Source organism: Mauremys mutica, chromosome 20, assembly GCF_020497125.1.
Source record: "Mauremys mutica isolate MM-2020 ecotype Southern chromosome 20, ASM2049712v1, whole genome shotgun sequence".
Classification (NCBI taxonomy): Eukaryota; Metazoa; Chordata; order Testudines; family Geoemydidae; genus Mauremys; species Mauremys mutica.
The window spans coordinates 24,741,556-24,754,218 of record NC_059091.1 but is presented as its reverse complement, the minus strand read 5'-3'; the positions used below and the strand labels follow the sequence as shown (position 1 = coordinate 24,754,218).

General features: G+C 55.1%; 1 protein-coding gene across 1 annotated transcript; it reads right to left on the bottom strand.

Annotated features, from left to right (window-relative positions):
• Window positions 1–203: 203 nt before the first annotated feature.
• On the bottom strand, window positions 204–11,673 carry CDC37 (cell division cycle 37, HSP90 cochaperone). The gene is made up of 8 exons (XM_044995125.1): window positions 11,428–11,673; window positions 6,174–6,455; window positions 5,917–6,022; window positions 3,684–3,799; window positions 2,939–3,061; window positions 1,685–1,867; window positions 1,095–1,166; window positions 204–759 (listed from the first exon to the last, which is right to left on the bottom strand). Exons 1-8 carry the CDS (start codon window positions 11,527–11,529, stop codon window positions 607–609), a joined length of 1,137 nt encoding a protein of 378 aa, XP_044851060.1. The 5' UTR covers window positions 11,530–11,673; the 3' UTR covers window positions 204–606.
• Window positions 11,674–12,663: the final 990 nt, after the last annotated feature.

The window sequence follows — 12,663 nt, the reverse complement described above, 5'->3', positions numbered from 1 at the left end:
CCTGCAGGCCCTGCCAGGTGCCACGGCAGCCCCCAGTTTGTTTTGGCCACCAAGGGCTCCGCAGATTAGGGAAGGCCAGTGCCCTCAGGCTGGCCTGCAACGTAACTCCCAGCACCAGGAACAACTTTGCAGGTCAATTTCTCTCTTTTCAGAAGCCACAACAGCTCACCCGACGGCCCCAGCAAGTCCGCTCCACGCTCAGCTACTTCAATCTCTTTATTCAGGTAACAGCCTTACTGGGCACCAACAGAAGAGATACAACGGCACACTTGTAACTAGTACATTGCCCGGCATCACCAGAGTGAGACCTAGAACCTAAACTGCCATATGCCAAGTCCCTTTGAGCTCCCGTCTCACTGGGGTAACCGACTGGACATCCCCTCTGCTAACACAGGGGCTTCCGGCTGCTCCCCAAAGGCAGCCCAGGGCTTGGCGTTGGATACAAAGAGCCAGCAAGCAGCTCACACATTCACAAAGTGTCTACGTGTGTAAAGCATGTGTCATCCTGAGGGATAATCGGGTGAGAGAGGAAGGCGAGAGGGGGTAGGATGGTGGCAGTGGGGGGAGGTGAGGGGACAGTCTGCTTTACGCATTTCCAGCAGTAGTTCATGGGTTTCCTTTCTCCTCCTCGCTGCTCTCCTTGACCTCCTCGTAGACAGCCTCCGCCTCCTCGCCTCCCTTCTCCGCTCCCTCCGCCGTCTTGGCATTCGGCACCCAGAGCCCAGAATCAATGCAGCGCTGCATGTGGTACTTCGCTTCCTGGAACGCAGACAGCGCATGGGGGCTCAGGGATGTTAGCACAGCACTTCCCCCACGGGTCTCTGCTTCCTCCCAGAGCTCCCCAAACCCACCTCCATCCCCTGCAAGACACTGCACTGCAGCCTTCAGCCAAGGGCTCATTGCCACTTGGTTGGCTCAAGATCAGTGACTTGGGAAGAAGCCAATAGCTACACAGGAAGATGCGTTAATGTGACTGGGAACGGACCCCAATTCACAGCAACAGAAAGCTGACTGCTCTCCTCCTGTGCCTCAAGAGCCAGGCACTCCAGGCCCTCACCTAGGCCCCGTGTCCTCCCCACCCAAGGGATACTCACAGCAGGCTCCATTTTGCTGATTGCATCCTGCAGCATCTGAACGTCTTTTGAATCGAAACACTTTTGCAGCTCCTGGGGGAGGAGAGGGCAGCCTGGTGAGCGGGTCTGGCCCAGGGCCCCTTCCACGGCCCCATGCAATAGACAGTGCCTAGGAGCTCACACCTCGTGCTCCCGCTCAGCTAGGACCCAAGGCCTAGGGAGGCAGTGGAGGCACTCCGCAGTGACCCGCCTTGCCCCGGCGCACGGAGAGGAATGCCACCTTGCCCATTGCCCTGGGAGGGTGGTGCAGTGGCCAGGGCACTAGCCTGGGTCTTGGAAGATCTGGGTTCGTTTCCCTGCTCTGTCAGACTTGGGCAAGTCTGAGTCTCCCTGTGCCTCAGTGCCCCACCTGTAAAATGGGGATAGGGCTTTCTGACCTGGGGGGTGCGGGGACTAATCCCATCAAAGCACCTGAGCTGCTCAGAGAATGGGGCCAGAGACGTGCTCTAGGCAGGCTAGGGAGTGGGAAGGAGGAGCCAGAATGCGAGATCGACAGCAGCAGCTCTTGCTCAGAGCGCAAGGCACCTGCTGCTCAGTGTCAGGCTACTCACAGCCGGGAGGGATTCGTACACCTCCACGGGATCCAGCCCGCCAGGGCCCAGCCGTTTCTGCCGCTCCTCCTCTTCATACTCTTTCATGGCTTTCTCGATGCGCACCTTGGCACGGCCTCTCACCCGCTCCTTGAAGGCCTCCAGCTCGTCGGTGAACCCCTCCATGTACTGCTGATCGGCCGTCTGCAACGAGCAGGGAGAAGCAGAGTAGCAGAGTTGAGAGGCCAGAATGTTAATGAAGAAGGAGCCGAGATGGCACAGCATCCAGCCAGGCACGTGAGACATGGCTGAACCCAGATTACGGACCCCTTTGCTCAGGCCAGAGTGTGCCACCGTAGCCACGCCCTCAGTCAGTCAGGCTAATTGCAGGGCTGGGAGGAGCCCAGTGCTTCCTTCATTAAAAGCCACCTGCTGTAGGACGACAGCATGTGTGACAGACTGACAGTCTCTCCTCCTGCGCTGTCCCCACAACCCCTTGCTGTGGGGGCGAGCACAGCACCACAAATACACAGGCAGGCGATGGCAGAGCACAAGCAGCAGGTGCCACGAAAAAGTCCAGCTAGTAGGAGGGATAAAACTTACAGTCCAATATGTTCTCTGCGCTCAGGGCTCTCCAGGCACAGAGCTCCCAGGAGGCGGCTGCCCAGGTGTCCTTCAGCTGGCCCAGCGACAAAGGAGACGGCTCTGCAGCTTTAGCTAGTAGCCACAGTGATGACCCCAGCCACAACGCTCACTACTGGGCATGGGAAGCTGGGCAAAAGTCAGACTGTATTGAAACCCCACTCCTGAGTGGGCCTTGGGCCCCCTCTCTCCAGCGCGGGCAGACTGAGAACGAAGGAGGAGGCACCACATGGCATCGGAACTGCCAGACTGGCTCAGACCTTAGGTCCACCTAGCCCAGTCGCTTGCCTTGGACAGTGGCCAGAATCAGAAGCTGCAGAGGACAGTGTGAAAAACCGCACGAGACATAGACGTGGGGTAATTTGCCTCAGGAAGGTCCCTTCTTAACTTCGAATAGAGGTTGTCTCACACCCTGAGGCAGGTTTGTAGCCTTAGCAGTAACTGTTAGAATTTGGGATATTCCAGGAATCCATGTGTCCATTCCCTCTTGGAATCTTGCTAAGTTCCTGACCTAACCAACACTCCATGGTCGCGAGTTCCACACTGTCCACCACAATCCTCCTGACTGCAGGCCACCTGTGAGAGGAGGAAATGGGGAGAAAACAGCACAGCTGAAGGGGACTTGGAACTCACCTTGATTTTGGTGAAGAACTGTCTGAAACAAGCTCTGGGGTCCACCTTCAGGCTCTTGGCCAGCTCTAGGATGAACTGCATCACGATGGTCTGGTGGGCGACCTGCTCCATCAGGGCGTGTTTCTAGGAGGCGGAAGAGAAAGGCGACTGTGGCTCTAAGGACTGTGCTGTGCGGCGCACTGCCAGCAGAGGGCGTGCTCACATTCCAACAGAGACACCAGCCGCTGCAGCCTTGCCCAAGTGGAAAGAGGACACCGGCTGGCCAAGAGCCATGACAAGCGAGTCCACTGCAGTCTGAGCTCTTGGCCCATTCCCTTCCAGACTCAGCTGCCAGGATCTCTCAAGTGTCGGCACCATCTTTACGCGAATGGAGGAAGCCGTCTTTGAAAGAGACGCTGGCTCCCAGGAGGGCAGCTGGCCACAAGACAACCAAGGCTGACTCAGGAAGAGAACGAGCAGCTAGTGGATCAGATGAATGGCTGCTGGAACAACAGTACTGACAGGAGAAACTAATGTACTAGAGTGGCAGGAAGCCTCTCCAGTACAAGCTTTCCAGGCCTCGTTCCCCCAGCACGGGTTCGCTATGCCATGAGGTGTCCGTTAGGGAAGGGACGCCAATGGGAAAGAGCTTGGCCCACCACAAACGCGAATGGGCCAGAACTCAGCAGGGCACACGGGATTGACCCCACTGCTATCCGCATTTCAGGCTGCAGTCACAACTCCTGGCGAAACACAGTAGCCTCACCTCTTCCACTTCCAGATCAATGCACCAGATGACCAGGTAATTGGCGGTCTCTTCACACACCAGATGCGGGTTATCAGAGAGATACTTCTGGCTGTCGTCCCAGCGCCGCAGCATCCCTTCAAAGCAGGAGAGCCACAGTTAGCAGCAGACAGTCACCTTGCCACATGGCCAGAGAGAAGAGCCCACCCACCAAGCTGTTGCTCACAGTTTCAAGCAGAAGCCTGGACAGGGCTAGAGAGGATCCGTGGTACTTTAGGAGGCAGGATTACACCTGCTGGAGGGGAAAGATGGTGGTGTGGTCAGGGCACTCGCCTGTGACTGGGAGACCCAGGTTCAATTCCCTCTTCTGCTCCAGGTTGCGTGTGTGTGTGACCCTGGCCAAGTCACTTAGTCTTAGGTATTTAGATAAACACCCCAGAGGATCTGGGCCTTTGTGCCTCAGTTCCCTATCTGTGCAGCTGCCTCAGGAGAGGCTCTGTTGGTATCTGAGCACCTCACCATCTCCAAGGTCAATGAGCCACCTAAGTACCTAGGACAGATCAAACACGGGACAGAGTTTTGGATTAACTTCTCCTCCTGGCTGTATTTCACAGCAACAGCCCTAATGATGGCAGGGCGCACTGTCTTTGGATGGGGGACGAGTGACTGGAACAGGAACGTTGTAGGAATTTAACCGAACACCCAGCTGAATTTACAAGCATATTTATTAGAGGCCTATGACTTTGGTATCCAAGCAGCAGGATTATGAAGGCAGAATCCAGTACAGGATCCGATGATGTGGCAAGATAGAGCTAACCTGCTGACCCACCTGACCAAGAGGGTCTCATAAGAAAAGACGGGTCTGTGGGAAGGCACTAGACTGGGACTCAATAAATCTGGGGTCATTTCTTGGCTCCGCCAGACTCTCCACGTGACCCTGGCTAAGTCACTTCATCCCTTTGTACCGGAGATCCACATCTATAAAATGCAGGTAACACTTCCCTACCACACAGGACTGTGGGGTGGACAGATGTGCTAGCACCTGAGCTGCTCCAGAGCTCTGGTGAAGGGCACCTGAAAAGCTCCAGTTCAGGACTATGAAGGTAGTGAAGAGTTAGGAGGAGGCAGAGAAGGTCCAGCAAAGTCGGGGGTGGGACTCAAGAGAAGAGCCGTTCAGGAGAGGGCCTACATGCTACAGCTGGACTGGACTCGACCTCTCGAGGTCCCTTCCAGTCCTAGAGTCTATGAATCTATGGATGTTGGTTCGTACAGTCCTGTAGTAGGGCTTTTTAAGTGAAGTTAAGGATAAAGGCAAGCCCCAGGAGTGGGCTGTGTTAGGAAACCACTGGCTTACTGGTGCCTTTTACACATGGGTCTGAAAGGAGTTCCACAGGCAGGGACCCCCAGCTGAGAACACTCCAGAGCCCCACACCCGACACCCTGAACATGGGTCTCTCCAGCTGCATGTTCTTCCCTTTCTAAGTCTACAGCATGGGAGAAGACAGGTATTGCGGACATGACCCAGATAGCAAGGAATCCAACTACACCTCTACCCCCGATATAACGTGACCCGATATAACACAGGTTCCCATATAGCGCAGTAACCCCAGGGCTCCGGCAGCAGGGCTCAGCCGGCGATTAAAAGGGCTCGGGCTCCCCACAGCGGCTGGAGCCTGGAGCTCTTTAAATCACTGCTGCAGCCTTGCCACCGCTACCCCAGAGCTGCGGCAGCGGGGCTCGGACGGTGATTTAAAGGGCCTGGGCTCCCCGCAGTGGCTGGAGCCCGGGGCTCTTTAAATCACCACTGGAGCCCTGCTGCCGCTACTCCGGGGCAGCAGCAGTGGGGCTCCAGTGGTGCTTTAAAGGGCTCAGAGCTCTGGCCGCTGTGAGGAGCCCCGTCCCTTTAAATCACCATCAGAGCCCTGCTGCTGCTACCCTGGAGCTCCGGCAGCAGGGCTCCAGCGGCGCTTTAAAGGACTTGGAGCTCTGGCCGCTGTGGGGAGACCGAGGCCCTTTAAATCACCGTCAGACCCCTGCTGCCACTACCCCAGGGCTCCGGCAGCAGGGCTCGGCCGGCGATTTAAAGGGCCCAGGGCTCCACACGGCCGGAGCCCCGGGCTCTTTAAATCACCGCTGGAGTCCTGCTGCCACTACCCCAATATAACGGGGTTTCACCTATAACACGGAAGGGACTTTTGAAGCTTTCATCCCCTAGACTGCCCGGGAGCCCTGCGCTTGCAGCCAGCTAACTCACCAAAGTGTTTGATCTGCTTCTTGTACTTCTCCACAAACGACTTGTGTTTCTTCTCTTTTTGTTCCTCCGATTCATCCTCCTCTTCAGGTTTGACGTTGAAAACGCTCTGCAGAGAGAGAGGAGGCTGGTTCATGGCACTGCTGCGTGGCCAGCTGTGGCTCCAGCACGACAGCTCGGACGCCATGTTTGCAAGGCAGCTTCCTCAGCTAGAAATCCCCCCCTGCTCCTTCCCCTCACCAGGCACCATTCAGACCAACCTTGCTGAAGCCGTCTTTGCTCAGGGTGTCCACGTTCCAGGGCATGTTCTTCTCCTTCTTCCTCAGCCCCTCGATCTTCTTTTCCCAGCTCTTCTCTTCTTTTCTCAGCTGCTGCGCTTCAGCCTGAAGTCTCTGCAGCTCCCCTTTCCCACTCTCCGCGTCTGTCACCTCCAGCTCCTTCATTTTCTTCTGGCACTCGGCTAGTTTCCGTTTGCATTCCCTGCACCCTTTATCCAGCTCTTCTTTCTCCTTCTGGAACTGCTCCATCCTCTCCACTCGGGCCTGCAGAGATCAATTTACAGCTTTTTAAAAACACTCTTCATCACTTGCTCTTGGAATAGAAGAGCCAACTGATCCCCTGGCAAAGAGGAGAGGACAGACAGTCTGAGTAACACTGGGAACCCCTCTCCTCACCTCATGTCCCAAATAAATAATAATAATTGGAGATAGACCAATCTCCTAGAACTGGAAGGGACCTTGAAAGGTCATCGAGTCCAGCCCCCTGCCTTCACTAGCAGGACCAAGTACTGATTTTTGCCCCAGATCCCTAAGAAGCCCCCTCAAGGATTGAACTCACAGCCCTGGGTTTAGCAGGCCAATGCTCAAACCACCGAGCTATCCCCCCACACCCAAGAGATGATCGTTGGGCTGATAGGATCTAACAGAACAGTAACTGACATGCTGAGCTGCGTGGGTCACACCAACAGGACAGCAGCTTCTATGCCAGAGAAGGGTTACCCTACATGCTTCCCAACTCATCCATTTTTTGATTAATCCCAGTATCACCGAGTGTGTGGCTAGTTTCTTGCAGCGAGTGAGTGGTTGAGAGTTCAGCTCTCTACAGAGGCAACTAGCCTGTAGGGACCTTATGGTTTAATCAGACTTTTTAGCTGTCTCTCTTCTATGCTGCACTGACATTCACACAGTCGCCGTGTGCTGCTAACTGAAAGCTCAGTACCACCTAGTAGTTAGAGTTTCCCGAGGGCTTGGCACAACTGCAGAGACTCCAATTATGCTTGGCAGAGCACGCGATGCAGGAAATCAGTATTAACCCAGGAGCCGCAGCAGCGACTCTGTAGAAGAATGAACGTTCCTCTCCTCTGCAGTATCAATTTGTATTAGCTGAAAATTAAGAGGTGGAAGAGTCCTATTGATCCCCATGTCATCCACCCTCACAGGGCAGGGCTGTTCACTGCTGCACAATCTTTAGGGCTTTGTCTAATCTAGGTGCAACTGCCTCAAGCAATGGAGTTTCTACCACCTCCCTTAGGCTCACAGTGCTGGAGATTCCCTTGATCTTCAACTCAAATTTGCCCCCGTTCTGTTTCAATCTGTCTCCCCTAGCTATAGGCATCCTAATGCTGCCTTCCTTCCAGAGACCCAACAGCAGTTAACTACTGAACACCTTTGCTGTGTTTCACAGTCGGGGTTTCCCTTACAGGCCAATGTTTTCAAGAGGGTTCTAAGATCCTTAGGATTCTGTTTGCTGTTGATTGGACATGGCTCTTGTTGTGGCTGTTGGGAGAACATTTTCTCCCTCCTCTGAGCCTGGAAAACAAAAGCTGAATTCCCATTTTCTTCTCCATGTGGAGAAAAATATCTATTTCTCCACATGGAGCAGAGACCCTTCCTTCCTGTGCATAACATGCTAGGCTGGAGGGAGAACACCCTAGCTGAGACAGTTACTCACACTGCACTTACACTTTCAAAGTAGGGATGCACAACACTCAGGGAAGGAGGGTTTTAACAAGATCAAGGTTTATTTCTCCATTGCCTCCCAGGACTTAGTACTTATGTAGTGCTCTAGATTACCAAAACACTCAATTAGCCACCCAAACTTCAGCTCCCTCTAACAGCTATTATCCACATTTTACAGATAAGAAAACTGAGGCAGAGTGAAATGAGTTGCTCAGCATGAGTGATTTACAGAATCATTATTGGACCTCAGCATCGCACTCCCTGCTCAGATCCCTGGAATTCCCAAGGGAAGAACAAAAGGCAAAGTGCACTGCCTACATTCTAGGTCCTTTGAGAGACCAATCGATCTTCGTATCTATACACATATGTAGCAGAGGTGAAAAGCCCCCATTTTATCCAGAATAAAACTGTATTTTCCCCAGTGTTTGCCACTCAAACAAGATCAAAACTCCCTGAGGCAACAGGGTGGGTTCCCAGACCCAATAAATGGTGACGGACCAGGTCACATAAGAAACTAAGTCTTTGCATTCACACACTACATCCAGAGCTCCTTTATTCCCCAAAGAAGGCAGGTAAGGCTGACTCAATGCCTCATCTGTTAAACTGGAACCAGTTACAAATACATGGGGACTAAGCAGAGTGTCTTACCACACCTGCCTGTCTGAGGCTTTAGTCTGTTGGCTAGTGTCCACTACAGCTCCTAAAGCACCTGCGCACTGGTGTTACTGATATCAGAGTCAGTTAAGGCCATGACATTGGTTTTCCTTTCTGGTGGCTCCCAAGTCCAGAGTGACTGTGGTGGAGAAAGTTACTGGGACACTGAGGAATGGATTTCTGCCCAGACAGCTTCCTGCGGTTTCACAAGAGAGCACATGGAGACAGTAAGCCCCAGGGTTTCCTCTTGGACTTGCAGTCAGGACTCCTGAGTTCTAGTCCAGACACAACTACTGCCTTGCTGCACCATCCCAGGCGATTCCCTTCCCTGCTCTGTGCCTCAGTTTCTCTTTCTGTACTAAGGGAATATAAACCAGCCCTCCACTGGAGGATCACAGAGACCTCTTGATAAAAAAAAAATCACAGAAATATCAGGCTGGAAGGGGTCTTAAGAGGTCACCAAGCCCAGCCCCTGCGCTGAGACAAGACCAAGTAAACCTAAACCATCCCTGACAGGTGTTTGTGCATCTGTTCTTAAAACCCTCCAATGCCGAGGAATCCACAAACTCCCTTGGGAAGCCTATTCCAGAGCTTAACTACGCTAAGAGGTAGAAAGTTTTTCCTAATATTTAAACTAAGACTCCCTGGCTGCAGATTAAGTCCATTACTTCTTGGCCTACTTTTAGTGGAGGTGGAGAACAGTTAATCACCATCCTCTTTATAACAGCCCTCAACACATTTGAAGACTATTAGCAGAGCCCCCCACCCCCCAAGTCTTCTTTTCTCAAGACTAAACATGCGCAGGGTTTGTAATCTTTCCTCCCGTGGACCCTCTCCAATGTAGTTACATCAGTCCTAAAGTGCTCCAGCTGAGACCCCCCCAATGCCGAGTAGAGCAGGATAATTCCCTCCCATGTCTTACATACGACACTCCTGTTAATACACCCCAGACGGATATTAGCCCTTTCGGCAACTGCATCACATTGTTGGTTCGCATTCAATTTGTGATCCACTATAATGCCCGATCCTTTTTCTGCTACCACCACTTAGCCAGTTAGTCTCTATTTTGTAATTGTGCATTACTTGGCACTTGTCTTTATTTAATTTCATCTTGTTGATTACAGATCAATTCTCTAAAGTGTCCAGGTTGTTTTGAATTCTAATTCTATCATCCAAGGTGCTTGCAACCTCTCTCCGCTTGATGTCCTACATAAATTTTATAAGCACACACTACACTCCCTTATTCAAGTAATTAATTAATAATTAATTGTGGGACACACACACACCTAGATGACAGCAAACCATTAACAACTACTTTTTGAGTGCTGTAAAAGCACTCTTGCATCCGAGGAAGTGGGCATTCACCCACGAAAGCTCATGCTGCAAAACGTCTGTTAGTCTATAAGGTGCCACAGGATTCTTTGCTGCTTTTACAGAACCAGACTAACACGGCTACCTCTCTGATTTTTGAGTGCTGTTTCCAACCAGCTGTGTACCACCTTATGGTAATTTCATCTAGAGCACATTGCCCTAATTTACATCTGACTGTGTCAAAAGCCTTACTAAAAGTTTCCCATATCACATTGACTGCTTCCCCCTATCGACTAAGCCAGTAACTCCATCAAAAAAGAAAATGAGGATGGTTTGGCAGGATTTGTACTTGACAGAGCCATGCTGGCTATTCCTTCTAACCCTGGTATCCTCCAGATGTTTATACACTCATTGTGTAATCATCTTGCCAGATGTTGAAGTCACCATATCGAAGTACCCCATATGTACTCATTATTACTATGTAGGATGCCTGGTTAAGGAGAAGACAAGCCTCAGAGATGGGTTTCCAGGAGGATCTCTCCTGGGAAGGAAGGAATCTCCCCTTAAAGAACTCCCTCATTTTTTTGTAGGAGTCTCTCCCCTCAGGGAAGATCTACCTTGAAGCTGGGTGGAGGTTCCCTTGAAGCTGGGTAATTCCCTGTCTCTGGGGAGCTGACAGGAGGGAGACATCACTACGGGTGGGGCTGATTTGGCTGAAATTGGGTGTGTCCAAGGGGTCTCAGGCCTGAGGAGTCCCACCAATTGGAGGCAGAGCCTCACTGGAGTGGGAGTCAATCCAGGGGATATTGAGAGGGGCTGGGGGAGGGGAGATGTCAGTCTCTGCAATGGGCTGAGCCCTGTGCGGGTGGAGGGATCCTGGCTGAGGGGGGCACGTCCTTGGGGCCAAGTCCCGACAAGCGCAGGGTTCCCAAGGTGAAGACCCCGGGTGGGGCGCACAGTGTTCCTGGGGCGGGCGGGGGATACTTGGCGCCGGGCCCCAAGGCACAGGGGCTGAACCCCACCCAGGCCTGGGCGCTGCACGGCCAGGGCACCGCTGGGGCCTGGGGCGCTCTCGGGGCGGAGGCAGGTCAGAGACCCCCTGGGGCAGGCCTCCCGGGGTCCCGAGGCCGGGTCTCCAGGGGAACGGGGCCCCCTCAGGGGCGGGGGAGCGGGTCCGGTCTCCATGGGAACGGGGCCCCCTCAGGGCCGGGGGGGGCAGGGGCCGGTCTCCACGGGAACGGGGCCCCCTCAGGGCCGGGGGGGGCGGGGGCCGGTCTCCACGGGAACGGGGCCCCCTCAGGGCCGGGGGGGGCGGGGGCCGGTCTCCATGGGAACGGGGCCCCCTCAGGGGCGGGGGAGCGGGTCCGGTCTCCATGGGAACGGGGCCCCCTCAGGGCCGGGGGGGGCAGGGGCCGGTCTCCACGGGAACGGGGCCCCCTCAGGGCCGGGGGGGGCGGGGGCCGGTCTCCACGGGAACGGGGCCCCCTCAGGGCCGGGGGGGGCGGGGGCCGGTCTCCATGGGAACGGGGCCCCCTCAGGGCCGGGGGGGGGCGGGGGCGGGGGCCGGTCTCCAGGGGAACGGGGCCCGCACCTGGTGGCGCCACCGGAAGAGACTGGCCGTGTCGATGTTGGGGTGAGTCTCGTCCTCATCGTCCGACACCTCGATGTGGTCCCAGACGCTGTAATCCACCATGGTGGCGCCCGGGCCGCGCCGCGCCGGCCAGGCTCTTCTGGAACCCTCCAGCAGCCGCCGCGGCGCCTCCGCACACCCACTTCCGCCCTCGCCCTGACTCACTTCCGGTGCCCGACGGAGGGGGGAGGGCTTCGCCGCCTAGCCCTGCACGCCCACTCCCGAGCACCGGTAGATACGCATGCGCATCGGAGGCGGCCGACTCGCCGCAGATTCTACTGCGCGTGCGTAGGAGGACCGGCAAGGGCACGGGAGAGCGAGTTCTGACCCCTCGGCCGCTCAGTGCGCATGCGTCCCCCCCCCCCGCCCTTCCGCGCCCAAAATGGCGTAGGCCTTAAAGGGCAACACACAGCAACTATAGCCTGAGGGGTGAGGGGGCGGAAGGCTCCCTCCCTGCTCGGCACGCAGGGGGTGAGGGGGGGCAGCCTCCCAAAGACAGGCAGAGTGGGGGCGGGGCAGGCAGTCCCCAGGACTGGGTGTGTTGTGGTAGCCCCCAGGAACCCCACTGAGATCGGGGCGCCCACCCCGCTGGGTGCTGCCCCGGCACAGGCCGGGCGATGCCCCTGCCCCTGCCCCGAAGGGCCTGCACCCGCTCAGCAAAGCCATGCAAGGCTGGGGAAGCCGCCCGCAGCATCCAAACTCGGGCGTTTTAAACACATCCTAGTTCGGGGGGTTGTTTTATCTGCATTCTGGGTTCCTGTGCCCCGGAGGGGTCGTGTCTTCGCCGCACCCGAGAGCTAGAGCTTCACCTTCGATTACAGTCGCCTGAGAGTCTCCTGCATCCTGAGGACACCAGGACGGGAGCTTTGAAGAAAATCCCAAATATCATGCGACCCTCGAGAAAATCCTGAGAATTGGCAACACGATTCTCTCACCCCACCTGAGGACAGCAAGGCTGTGACGTTCACTCCCCCATGGCCAGCACCTGCGTTGGTGCTGAAGCTCCTCCGGAAGTGCTGGCTTTGCACTTTTCTGACCCAGGGTGTCTTTCAGCCAAGTTTCCCTTTGAGGCTTAACCTGTCACATGGGCTAAGTGGTGTAGATAGGCAAAGCCTCGTTGTTTTAATGGAGGATGCACCCACTTATGTCGGCTGAGGATCTGGCCATCGGCATAGAAGTTGGCAGCTGCGCCTGATC